The sequence below is a fragment of the Gossypium hirsutum genome, chromosome A12 (genome assembly GCF_007990345.1).
Source record: "Gossypium hirsutum isolate 1008001.06 chromosome A12, Gossypium_hirsutum_v2.1, whole genome shotgun sequence".
Taxonomy (NCBI): Eukaryota; Viridiplantae; Streptophyta; class Magnoliopsida; order Malvales; family Malvaceae; genus Gossypium; species Gossypium hirsutum.
In genome coordinates, this window is record NC_053435.1 from 88,236,072 (window position 1) to 88,250,650 (window position 14,579).

A 14,579-nucleotide genomic window follows, 5' to 3' on the forward strand; every position below is an offset into this window, starting at 1 on the left:
TATGACATTAGAAATTAATAACGAGTTATAGAGAAACTTTTTAACTAACTTTTAAGTAATAGCTTTGCATAAAATTATAATAATATATTAATTTCTCAATTTTATCTCTTATAGCACTTAATTAATAGTGGTTAATGTAATAATTAAAAATAATAATATTTTAGATAAAATCATAATATCATATTAACAAAATCTTATAATATTATAATTAAACAATAATGAATACGAAAACTCTTATATCATAAATAAAATATTATAATACTACAATTAAACAGATTTATTAGTGATAATTTAAATTTCTTAGTTTAGATTAATAATAATTATTTTATGGTATTTTATGAATTTTTTTCTTTTATTATAACTTGAGATTGATGATGCTTTGTACTAATCCTGTGCTGGTTTTATTCAGGCTGCGGACTCATAGTTCCTTTTACATGGATAGAACTAACAAGTGGACCGCAGTTCATCACACTCACTGAAAATTTCAACCCAAGCTGACAGCATGGCTAAAGCTGCAGCTACTTGCAAAATTCACTTTAGATGGCCTTAATTTGCAGTAATATTATAACTTGAAATAATGAAGAAGAGAATGTGCGATGAAGAAATTTTAAATGTATGAAATGCAGAAAGAGATGGAAGCATGTTGTGTTGGAGTGAATTACTGAAAGTTGAGGCTTGGAGGGTGCTGAGTAGATTTGGGTGGATCAACTTATATATTATATTGCCAAATGAGGTGCCAATCACGTTGATCAGCTTCTTATCATTTTAGTATTTTGAAAAAGTTGTACTACTACCACGTTGATGTGAGAACAAAAACTCTATATCACTCAGCCATTGAATTTGTAAGATGGAAACTAAATGAGTTTGATATAAGAATCAAACTGAACATTACAAGGCTATATATTTATGAAATTTCATATTATTAATGGGAATCAGCAGCAATACATTGCATAAGAGAAGGGACCCTCCTCAACCATCAATAGTTCTACTATACTGAGCTACAAAATATTTAAAATTAAAATAAAAATCACAAATATTACAAAAATCAAAAGAAATTTTCCCCACATTTGGCACCAATCCATCAACAGAGACCATACTGCAGCAACACCAAACCCTCCCTCAACTCTGGGCTAAGTTTGGTTAAAGCTTATTGCCACCCATTTGTGAAAATATCCTTAATCAGTACAGCTAATATCGTGCTACGCTGTCCAACTTCAATATTCTCTTGCCAGAAAACTAGCTAGTCTGAAATCTTTTTCTTAAACTGAAATTTCTATAAATAAACATTTACAGGTTGAAACTTCTTAATATTTCAGTTAAATCACTTATTTTGTTGAGACGTAGAACACTAAACTTTTGCTCACATGCACTATTTAGCTTTTATATTATTATGGTGACAACCTTGACAAACGAAACGGTTCAGGTTTAAGACTGGTATTGTTGTTGAAAATATGTTGGATCCAAAATCTAGCTTATTTTAAAAATATGGTGAAAAAAATATAATTTATACATATTAAATATTGAAGTTTTTAAAATATGTCTTTCAGAAGTTAACGGCCCCTTACTAAGCAATATTGTTGTCGTTTAAAGTTTTGTCTCTTGATTTTAAGAAGAGTTTAAGTGTCAAAAGTTGACTAAAAAGACGCAAGTTCAACAGAGTGAGAATGCTTTGTTAGATTAGACAGTGCACGTACATGTCTACCTATCAAATAAATGTGGGCATTTATGCTTTGTAGGGTTTGAATCAATGTCTTTATATGGCATTGTTGGGCATCTAAATGATCATGCATCATGCACTATCCAATCTAATAAGATATTTTATCTCTATAAACTCGTCAATTCCTTAAGTAATCTCAAATCACACTCTCTCCACAAAATTAAGAGAAAATCTTAATAAAAAATAACTCCAACCTGTTCAAAGATACTTCAACTTCTAGTGGAGACTTGAAAAACAAAAAGGTGCTGGATAAAGAATTAGCATAAACAATTTGTTTTGACAAAAAGATGCCTAAATTAGTTGGAAATCCAACTTTTAACTTCCGATCTAACTGGATAATTGTTGGCCTAGTGTTTAGTGTTCCATTTAGTAGAGAAGGTTATGTTGGATTGTCACAATTAGACTGATAAAATAAGTATCCTTATTTGTCATGACCAGTATGCTTTTATGTCTCAAGTAAATTCTGAAATAATTTGTTATAATTTATATTTTTTTATGCATATGACAAGATTCTTTTAATAGAGTTAGACCGATTGAATTGAAAATTAATTAAAGAATCAATTTAAAAAGAAATATTGAACTAGTTGACTCGACAATTAATATAGATCAATTAAATTGGACAAAAAATTGATTGAACCGGATAATTAAACCATATGAATTAGATTTTTCATATATATAATTTTTTTATGAATTTTTAATGACTTATTTATTCAAAGCGGTTAGACCAATTAGACTAGTTGAACGGACAAACTGATGATCTAATCAATTCTACCATCCTCGACAATTAGATACATTTTTTTTATTCAATTCAAATTTTTGATGAATGTGAATATTTTGTGAATAATATTTTTTAATTTATAGTAATATTATAATCTTATAAAATTTATATGAGAAATAATTATTTGAGAGAAATGATTAATGCAATTTCTGTTTTTTAATACAACTCACACAACTACAAATAGACAATTTCTACAAGTCAAACCCATGACGTGGATTGGAGTGTAAGATGGTGAACGCCCACGGAAAAAGAAATTTTCCTCGAAATGGTATAACATTCAAAACCTTTTGATGATACGGTATGATGAATAGAAAAAGCAAGCAACAAATATATACATACATAGGGCACTTCCTAAATAACAAACATATATTCAACGCAAAGTTATTAAAACATGATCCTCCTTATAATATAAATGTATTATATGAAAATAATTTATTTTTATGAGTATGTTGGGGGTATAAACTGCTTAGAAAAGAGTAAAGCTTTGGGTTGGGTGCAGTTGGCAGATTAACAACACCCTATCAATGCTGAGCCGAAGACCAAGAGTTGGCATCAATCCAGTTAAAAGCAATAGGGCTGAGGTAAGCATCAGGAATGCCAAAGGAACTGACCAAAGCAAGTGCATGCGGTCGAAGTTCACTGCATATTTTTGTTATTTCTCTCCTCACTGTAGCAGCATTCTCAACTGACAGGTACCCATATCGGAGATACGCACCATCTTCCAGACAATTCAAGGCATACAATGATCTCAGCAAACCCAGCACATCCTGCACAACAATGAAAATGAAGATTCAACAGCCTGTCTAATGCACAAAAAACTGCATAAATCTTCTCATGCCTTCAATATTTGAAGTGACAAACATGCAAAGTTATTTTTATATTAGATGATTTTCATCTTGCAAATCCCGAGAATTTTTACCCATCTCTTATCCTATATATATGACTGCAATTTTCTATTCATCTCTTCCGATCATATCCATCCCACCATATCCTGCAACGCAACTTCAGACAACGATGAAGTTTGAGTTGTTTCTGGTTAGGTTAAGCCAGGTTTTGGATAAGTTTTGAAGTCAGTTTGGGTTGGGTGAGTGATGTTTTCCATTTAGAGTCAGATTCAGCCACTTCTACAACCAAGGTCCTAACAATCAGGTTCAATTAGGTTTTAGTTGGGTCCTTTTATGCTCAAGCTATTGACTCTTAAATTTTTGGTTTTAAAAGGGCTGGCTTAAGTGATTCAGATTACGTTCATTTCACCACTTCTAAATTAGAACGAATACCGAGCGGATGCTACGGCTGGATGCTCATTTGAGATACATTCTCTAATACTAACCTTCAATGAACCAGCAGCTAGAGTTGCTTCTGCCTCAACAAATGTTTGTAATATTGTTCGATCTGAAAAAGCTTTTCCCAAGTCCTCTGCTAGCTGATAACTCTGGTGTGAATAAGCGACTATTAGACTAAAAGGTGGATAAAAAAGAATAGAAACTTAGATAAAAGCAAGTGCTTCCTCACCATAATGAACGCGTGCTCTTTACTTTCTCCCTTGGCTTGACACTGTGAGACTTCCGCAACAAACCGATTCAAAAGATCTCTCTCCCTTAAGCACAAGGCATCTATCTGAAATAGGACAATGGTCAGAGATGCCCACAAATTTATATGGAATTATCAACTGTATAACTGATGCTAGTCTAATTTACCTGGAATTGGCTGCATCTGAGGGTAGTCGTAGTAAGCTGTGATGGAATGACAGGGCAGGGTTTATTCATGTGTTCTAAACCCAGACCCTTGAAAGCCTTGTTTGGCTTCTGAGCTGCCATGTATTCAGCAAACAGAGCTTTGCTGACCTGAGTTGTCATGTTCAATCATAAGTTCCACTGTTTAGTTGTCAATACATTAGGATGTTGTGAACCCAAAATCCATGAAGCCTATTAAAATGACCTACACATCTAACAGGCCATGGTCAGGGGACTACATGCATCATATGGGTCATTTCAAGGAAAACAAAATCCAGTAAAAACCCATACACAGAGAACTCATTCCCCAATTCTGCATCTGCTACTTTCATTTTACATTGAGGTCATATATTCTCAGCCGGTTTAGTTGTAAGTTGTAACCAACTGTCCTTGTCAAAGTAAATTCGTAAGGAAAGAAGAAAGCAAATTTACCTGCAGCATTAAAATATTATTGTCCCCCTCAAAAGTGGATTGCACATCATGTTCAGCTTTTAGATGACCAACACGATTCTCTGTCTTTAGTCCTTGTCCTCCACAAGCTTCGCGACATTCCTGAAGCATTCAACAATTGAACGTCTGTAATGGCACTTAATGTTGAAATGGTTCAACTTACTCCAAAATTGTTTGTAGCTCACTGATATGGACGCTTTAATTGCAATAGGATTTTTTAGTTTTATTTATTTATTATATATCAGGTTTTACTAAGAGTTTTAGTTCTACTTATTTTATCTATTATATTAGGTTTTTATTTCCTTCATAAATCTAAGTTAGGAATTTTATTTTATGTCAATTAAGACTCTTTCCTTTGTCATTAACAGTCTATAAAAGGCTGTCAATATGAAATAAAGAGGTAAGCAATTATTCTATCAAAAGAAACGTTATTTTAAGAAGGAGTTCAGTTAAGAACGAATCTGCCTTTTGAGTAACCATAAGTCGAAACAAGAATTCTTTCTCGTCTAGACCTGTAACTAGATCCTACACCAAGACACATAACAACTTGGTATCAGAGCTAGCTGTCATGGGTGACGAAAAGACTTTGACAGCCAAGCTGGAGGCATTGATGGAACAAATGGCTCCAAGACAACAAGCATTAGAAGAGCAGATGGCGATATTATCTCTTTCGGTCCAAAAAATAACGAAAAGAGATTCAGAGAAGAATAATGAAGAATAGGGCAGTAGCGGAGGCAGGAAAATGAATTTAGACTTGCAACACGGTGGGTGCATGGTGCCACGATACTCTAAGATGGAATTTCCCACTTGTGATGGTGTTGGAGATCCTTTAGGGTGGTTGAAAAGATGCGAAAATTTTTTTGACAATCAACGAACCAACGAAGAAGACAAAGTAAGCTTAGCATCATTCCATCTTTTAGGAGAGGCACAATTGTGGTTTGATCAAATGGAAGAAGAGGAGGCAAATCTTGATTGGGGGCGCTTCAAAAAGTGTTGTCATATAAGGTTTGAGCCAACTATGAGTAATAACCCCTTGGGAGAACTTGCCAACTTGAAACAAACTGGGACTGTAGAGGAATATCAACATCAATTTCAATCACTATTGGCTAGGACTACTGATCTTAAACCTCAACAATAAGTAAACCTCTTTACTGCCGGGTTGATAGAGGAACTTAGAATTGATATTGAGATGCAACAACCAAAAAGCCTTGAAGTTGCAATGAATATGGCTCGAACATCGGAATGTAAACAAAATGCCTCTTCCAAACTGTCATCTCGAGCCATCCTGAATTGGCCAACTTCCCAAAACACTGACAGCAATTCAATCATTCCAACAACTAAGAACATTGCAAAAGGAGGGGGACAAACAATAGAACCAATAGGGACCAACGGCAAAATAGGTTCTTCTACACCATTTATTAAGAGATTAACACGGATAGAAATGGCGGAAAGAAGGGCTAAAAGGCTGTGTTATAATTGTGACGAATCTTATTCCATGGGACACAAATGTAAAAGGTTATTTTGGATAGAAGTATCAGATGTTGAAGCAAGATGATGATGAGATAGATGATTTTGGATAAGTTCTGAAATTTATTCTAAATTTGAGCTTGAGGACAAGCTCAATTCCGAGAAGGGGAGTAATGATATGGACGCTTTAATTGCAATTGAAGTTTTTAGTTTTATTTATTTATTACATATCAGGTTTTACTAAGAGTTTTAGTTTTACTTATTTTATCTATTATATTAGGTTTTTATTTCCTTCATAAACTCTAAGTTAGGAATTCTATTTTATGTGAATTAGGACTCTTTCCTTTGTCATTAAAAGTCTATAAAAGGCTGCCAATATGAAATAAAGAAGTAAGAAATTATTCTTTCAAAAGAAACGTTATTTTGAGAGGGGATTCAGTCAAGGACGAATCTGCCTTTTGAGTAACCATAGGTCGAAGCAAGAATTCTTTCTCGTCTAGACCTGTGACTAGATCCTACGCCAAGGCGCATAACACTCACCTGAAGTATTTGCATGTTACTCCATGTAAAAGTAGCCTTGAATGAACTTGAAACTACATGAATGATTTTGTTTGACTGGGGTGTCCTCTTCACATACAGCATTTTCAAGTAATTTGCTCCAAAACTCATAGCAAACCTGCAGCATAAAAATGAAAATAAACAAATGAGGGTTTAAAACTTACGGTAAACGTTCAACAAACACTTAGACAACATACGTTTTCTCTATACATGCACAGAAAAGAATGACTAATCTTATCTACCAAGCCAGTGAAGAAAAAATTGTCATGATGAGACTTGCTACAAGCACAGTACTTAAGTTTCAAACACAAACTGGACTTAATAAGAGTTCAGGAGAATACATATACATATATATATATACATTTCCTAAACTACCTCTAAACCCCTCCAAACTCCAACTAACTAAATTGGAGGATTACACTCTTAATAGTGCTCGAACCCACAACCTCCAAATTGCTACAACAACAACGGTGCCAACTGGGGTAGCACTCTGATCAAGAAACTGTGCATATACTTACGTCTTTGCAAGGAGAGGCAAGAGTCGTCGTTGATGACTTGGGTAATCAAGCAATAAGACCTCAGGTTCCTTTGGTTTAAGAGAAAAAGCCCGCCTTGTTAAAGCATATCTAATGGCAATAGCTAAACCAACCTGTAAGGAGAGTAATGGCATGATATCAGCGACCTTTACATTTGATAGTAGTGGCCTGCCACCCATACCCAAAATACAAAAAACATGCAAATTTCTTCTGCCAATAAAAACGGACAAGATGCTTAGAAAAAAATGAGGTATACCTTTGACTGGTAAACTGCATTAACTGCAATATTAACACGGCCTGCTGTTAGAGGGGCCAGGAATGCAGCAAATCTCTGAATTAAAGCAACAGACATGTAAGAGAAACCAACACAGTATTACCAGCAAAACAGTTGTAGTACAATAAACGGCTCTAGAGCAGATACCAGTCAACTCAAATAAAAGAAGTACCTGATCTGGGTCTTTTATAGCACTTAGATATTTTCCATCAGGTGAAACATCAGCAACTGAATTTAATAAGTTCTCTCTCGGCACTCGAACATTGTCAAACCTGAAATAACATGAGCAGACCTTTAATATTAGAATTTTTCTAAGAAAAAGAAGAGACTAAAGAATCCATAGTAGAGTGTGAGTTTACACTACCAGATTCTACCGTTATCAACACCATTTAAACCAATTTTATGACCACAGTCAGCAATGCGAATGTTTGGACGTACATTACCATCAGCATCCCTGATCTGGGCTATAAGTGCATGAACCCCTTGATTGGTTCCATTGATATTGAGCTGTGAAAAAACAATTGTGTGTGTTGCATGCTAGACAACAATGCAACAACAGAAGTATACCATGTCAGCATATACACAAAACAGAGGGAAGGATAATAAAAACAGCTAAATAAAAACTTCACATTACAAAGGAATCTAAAAACAGACTCCATGGAGAGAAATGGTATTTAGTTCTAAGAGAAGCTTACGTTGGCTGCTCCGCCAATCCAATACTTTTGAGCTGATTCACAAGGAGTATTAATGACAAACTCCCCTGTGTTTGAGTCATATGTTGTTATTGTTTCAATGCCGCGAACCTAAAAGCAGTAACTCTAGAATAAATCAGGAACAAGAGGAAGACCGCATAAAAATTCAGAAAAAGCATGATTCTCCTCACTAAAGGATTAGACAACCTTTACATACATTACTTCCATGCCCCAACTCAGTCATTGCAAAGCAACCTTTGATCAAGTAATTTTCAGTGTCCCTCAGCCACTTGTCATGGTGGTGCTTGGTACCGAAAAATTGGATGGCACCACCCCTGCATACATTATGACAATAGTAGAACTCAGTTCCAAATTTTCTTATTTTCTACTTCAACCTTGTCGACTAAAAAGTCTGCACCCCTTCCTATAACAATGGGTTAAATTCATAAATAAAATGTAAGGCAAGCAACAAACAGCTCTCGGTTCCATTAAATTTCAAACTTCAATACACTAAGACTTTGTTGGTTAGTTTCTTTTGATACTTATATCTTTTGCTATTTGATTTTTTATTCTTCATTGCTAACAGGTAGGATCATATTTAACTAAAATAAACAAATTGAAAATCAATTAAAACAAGGCATTGTGTTGTATATTATCAAATAGAGTAATGCAACCAAGGAAAATGAAGAAGAAATGAATATACAGTTAATAAAGACACTTCAAGGGAGCTACTACTCTTAAGTGCAAAAGGGCTCTTGGTAACATTTTTAAATATTACCATGAAAAACTGCCACTACAAAAAAAAATGCAGCCCAAGCTTTTTTTGAACATATTTCACCAAAACTAAGAATTTGAGAGAGAGAGAGAGAGAGAATGAGTAGTAAAAAAAATGCAGCCCAAGCTTTTCTTGAACATATTTAACCAAAACTAAGAATTTGAGAGAGAGAGAAAGAGAGAATGAGCAGTTGAATATAAGTAATAGTTCAATTCAGTGTAAATGAATGCATTCATAGAAACTAACAAGTGCTATGAAAGTATTCTTTTATAGAGAACTATCTGAAATCTTGAAATAATATCCCTTCATGAAAAGCCGTCACAAAGTTATATCTTGTCCTACATACTAAATTCATAAAAACATGCGATCTATACTATTTTACAACTTCTGTTTAAAATCAAAACACTTAGAATAATTTTGGTAGACTTCATGATAACATTTTCTTACTCAAAAAATATAAAAATTCTAATGGTTACTCTTTTTTATGTATTCAAATCTATTTTTACACCTAAAAGCAAAGTAAGGGAAATAATGCATAAAGGAAGTCTATAACTTTTAAAGTGTGTTTGCTCGGGTAAAAGGAGAAAGTAAAAAATTGAAAAAAAAAATTCATTTTGAATGTGCTTAAAAAAATGAGAGAAATAAATATAAAAAGGTGATCATCTTATATTCCAAATTAGAATGATAAAAAGAGAGAAAATTGTATATTAATTTATTTTTAAATGTTTTATTTTATATCTTTAAAATTTTCAACGTAAAATTATTCTTCTTTTCATTTTCTTCATCAGCGCGCTTATAGAAAAAAAATTATAATTTTTTTTATGAAAATAAAATTATTCAGAAAAAATATACTTTTTCATATTTATATGTAGAGTTTGAAAAGTAAAACGAAATCCAAAAATTTAGATTAATCTTAAGAAGATAGAAAAGAGAAAAGGCAGATAACGCACCACAAGAAGAAGTGAACTCCAAGCTTAATGGAGATGGAATGATCGAAGAGACCCAAAACCTCAAAGCAAGCGAACCTTCTCATCTCAATTTCTTCTCCTTCCCCCGTTAACCACCCTTCGAACACTCCCCTCTCGAACAAATACTCGATGCGTTTCCACGTCATCTCCCGCTGCTGCTCCATGGACTGGTTATAGTCCGGCGACACAAACACCTTCCCTCCCCTCACTCTGGGATTGAACACCTTGCTCTGCGTGATCATCCCAAACAGCCGATCCCGCTCCTCCAGGTCGTGCCCGTCCATTAGCTTCCGCATATCGTTGATGTCGAATGCATATTTTTCGGAAAGTTCGGGCGGAGAGTAGTTCAAACAGGCGTTTGAAGAAAGAGAAGGGGTTTGAAAGGACGAAGAAGGAGGTGATTGGAGGAGGTGATCGGTTAGGACTTTGGTTCTCTGAAATGCTCGATCCATTGCAGAATTACGTGTTTTTTTTTCTTTTTTTGCCATCCTTTATTTGTTTGTTCAAAAGAGGAAGTCTGATGATGGTGGTGGTTGCGTTTTCGATTGGGCGACCCGACCATTTATTTCCTTAAAATTACGCGCGAACGGTGGAGTTAAAAACGCGCGAGTAGTATTTTTTACATTGAAGCACTCGCGTTTTGATTGGATCCAGGAAGCGGTTAGGTTGGGTTGGTCATCCGGGGTTAGGTTCGTCAGCCAACTATCTACATTGAAAAATCTGACCTTATCCGTATTTCTCAACTTGCGCCTTTTTTACAAAGATAATATAATAAATATATTAAATTAAAAATGGTTTATACGTTACATTAATTACCAAAATGGTATAAATAAGATGGTGAAGGTTGGTATATAAACCGCATCACTTTTATTTTCTAACAGTTGTCCCATATAATTAAAAAAATAATATTTTAATAGGTGAAGCCTTATTGATAGGTGATACCTAAATATCAAATTTAGTATATACCCGTTTTTATATATTGGTATAGTATTTGGGGGTGATATCATATCAAGAGGTGGTACTAGTGACCCCTCTTTGACAGGCTACACTAGTGACCATCATCTAATAAGCGGCAATGTAGAAGAAGCATATTTGGGAGACATTATAACCATGGTCCCCCTTTGTAGTTTTAAAGTTGGAGAAGTTGTTTTTTTTTTATTTAAAAGAAAAAGAAAGTAGAAGAGAGGAAGAAGAAAAAAGGTAAAAAAAAATAGTAGAGAAGATTAAAGGAAAAGAAAGTTAAAAGAAAGAAAGGAGAAGCAAAAAAATGAAATGATAGTAGAGAAATGGAAGGTGAAGGTATGTTTTTCTTTTTTTAAATAGAAGCAATTAGAAATTATTTTGTTATTAATTTGTTTAGTTTGATGTTTATTGTGATTTGTTATAAATGTAATTTTTTATGTTGTTTTTAAATTATTTTAAAGTTATTTTGTTAATAATTATTATAAATTAATTGTTAGTTAGTGATGACATTAGGGGAAAATAGATAAATACTAAAATTCAAAAAAAAAACTTGGTTTCTGTCATAGATATTGGAAGAAATGATAATAAATTTGATATTTGCCTGATGATCAACACGAAGGGAGAAAGTTGATAGGATGATTAGAGAAGTGTAAGATTATAGAATGAAACCAGAAGAAACATTGTTCAACACCTTATTACCAAAAATCAAAATATCCAAAAAGTGTTATGGAAAATTCATGAACTAATTAGAAAAAATAAAGTGCGATAATTTACCCTTAGAGGGACATTAATAGAACGGGAGCATCAAATGATTTTAGACCAACTTTGGAAGACATTAGTACCACGAACTTATTGGAATATAGTTATATACCATGTGAAGTTTATAATCTCCTATGGAGCCAAGGAAAATAGCGAGACAAAGTGTAGGTTCGCGAAAGTTGACTGGGAAGCAAAATGTTTTTGACATGCCATGGATGGATAAATTAGTTGTTAGGAAATTACTTTATAAATTCAATACCCATTATAAAGATGGAAGAGGAAAAAGATCTTGGGGAATTTTCAAATTGGATTGTAGAAGATGAATTTGAAGAGAATTCAAATTTTAATATAGAGAATTTCCTGGAGGAAGATACAGAATTAGAGATGGAAGAAAATGTAGAAATGAGTTTAAGTTGTTAAATGTGAAGATAAAGTAAAAGTTGAGACTAGAAAATGTAAAAAAAAAAAAGAAGAGAGTAAATATGGTTGTACATGTACGAAATGAGAACTTAATGTTGATATAATGCTGAGCTTATGAATAAAAAGTTTTGCATATTTATAAAATGTTGGTCTTTTTTTTACAGTTTATTTTTTATTAAAGTTTTTTTTTGTTGTTCGAAATTGTATTGAGATTTTTTTTAACAGATTTAGTATTAAATATGGATAATTAGTTTTTTGTATGCGTTTATTTCAATGGAGTAATTTTGACAAAAGTTGGATGTATATTTGAATGTTGCCAACATATAACAATGAGATTTAATAGAAATGTCTCAGTTGATTATATGAAGAAAATGATTAGTGCAAAAATTATTAGACATTATGGAAAAAAGATCTCGAAACTTTTATACAAGTTTCCAGTTTCAACAGATCCCATCAAATTCACCGAGATAGAACTTGTAGACGATGAAGACGTGGAGACAATGGTCACTCTTTATTGTGAGAATCGGAGTGACTAAAATGCACTGATTCAATTATTTATTGAGTTAGCTGATATTGAGCCAACTAATGATCCCACTCCATTAGGTGAAGAACATGGAGCTCAAGAGCAGTATATGGTTGTTCTTATATCGTACATTGATAGTCAATCGATTTTATGCGGGATCGACATCGAGCTTTTAATATTGCATCCGCCAAAACTGATGCGGTTGGTGATAACGGATGCGATAGTAGTGATCCTTTTAGTCACGAGATCGATAGTGATAGTGATCCCGATGTGGACGACGTCCTGAGTGTAACATCCCAAACCCGTATACGTCGCCAGAACAGAGTTACGAAGCATTACCAAAATAAATAGATCAAATACAGACATTTCATATCATTTATCATTTATCTTAGAAATCAATCATAAACAATCATATTGTCCCTTATATGAGCCCTTGAGGCCCAAAATATGCAATAGAAATAAGTCAGAACTAATTCGGGTACTTAGAGAATTTTTCGCAAAATTTCAATGTTTTTCCTAGGTGTAGGAGGGTACACACACCCGTGTAGTCAAGCCGTGTGGACATTTGAAATAGGGACACACAACCATTTCCCAGCCCGTGTGCTAAGCCGTGTGAACATTTTAATTTTACATTAATTAAGTACAAGGGTCACACAGCCAAATTACACACCCGTGTGTCAGGCCTTGTGCCACACTGCCCGTGTGAAAATACTTGAGCATCCTGTTTTGCAATTTTAAAGATGTAGGGGACACAAGGCCGAACCACACGTCCGCACGCATGGCCGTGTGTCACACAAGGCTGAGACACACGCCCTTGTCTTTACCTGTGTAAACGAAATAGGGCTATTTCCAAGCTATATTTCTCACCCAAACTTGCTTTCCACTTGCATTAACACTTTAATACATTCACAAACCAATACCAAACACTCAAATCAAGACAAACTCAAGTTTAATACATGTTATAGCACCCCATATGTCCAAGTACACAATCTTACCTAATGGTTCATATAAACATATATGCATTTTTCATCAATCAGGTTATCTCAAATCACTCCTCAATATACCTATGTAAATTTCTATCATTCATCCATTTCAATCCATATCAAACATATTAAGACCTTATATATATATATAAAACTATATCAACCACAAGCCATGACAATGGCTAGATTCAAATCAATATTTATATGCCATTATTGATCAAATCTAGCCTATACATGCCATTATAACCAAAATGTAATTTACTATATATATACTGAAACAAGCCGATGGATAGTGTGAGATATCTCCAGCAAGCTTCCAATCCTACGAGCTTCCGAATTACTATAAAATAGAGAAAATAAAATAGAGTAAGCATTTAATACTTAGTAAGTTTGTATAACAGGAAGTTAACTTACCATTTAATTGCATTTAAGGTAAATATACTTAATATATTCAAAGAAAGTTGGCCAATAGCGTATACACATATCCTCATAAAAATGTTAGTCATTTATTTCACTTGAATATCAATAAACAAGTATGAACTTATCATTAATCAAGTTTCCTTATTCATTTACTTTCCATATCATATATTCAATCTTCATATACAAGTCATATTCATGTAGTCAAATATATATCCATAATCTTTTATCACAAACTCATATTGTCATTTATCATAACTTTACCTGTTGAACCACTTATAATATTGATGGATACATGGTTAGTACACACAAAGTGTACATACTATATTCCATCAATTCATATTCAGGAATGCTCATTGAGCATTTAAACGAGAAGCTCTTCCAAGCCAAATAATAAAAAGCTTATGTGAGCTTATAATAGGAAGCTTATCCGAGTTTAATAACAGAAAGCTCATAAGAGCTTAAATCAGAAAGCTCATGCGAGCTTAACGGGTAATTTCGAAGAGCTATTATCAGGAAGCTCATGAAAGAGCTTTTAATCGAGAAGCTCTAGATAGCCATATATC

At 33.7% G+C, this 14,579-nt stretch overlaps 1 protein-coding gene across 1 annotated transcript; it reads right to left on the reverse strand.

The window, feature by feature from the left end:
• Positions 1-2,843: 2,843 nt before the first annotated feature.
• On the reverse strand, positions 2,844-10,513 carry LOC107946185 (acyl-coenzyme A oxidase 3, peroxisomal). The gene is made up of 13 exons (XM_041082999.1): positions 9,931-10,513; positions 8,423-8,540; positions 8,209-8,316; positions 7,878-8,050; positions 7,686-7,785; positions 7,496-7,570; positions 7,222-7,352; positions 6,686-6,821; positions 4,661-4,780; positions 4,193-4,339; positions 4,008-4,112; positions 3,826-3,927; positions 2,844-3,262 (listed from the first exon to the last, which is right to left on the reverse strand). Exons 1-13 carry the CDS (start codon positions 10,434-10,436, stop codon positions 3,017-3,019), a joined length of 2,067 nt encoding a protein of 688 aa, XP_040938933.1. The 5' UTR covers positions 10,437-10,513; the 3' UTR covers positions 2,844-3,016.
• Between the last annotated feature and the right edge of the window lie 4,066 nt (positions 10,514-14,579).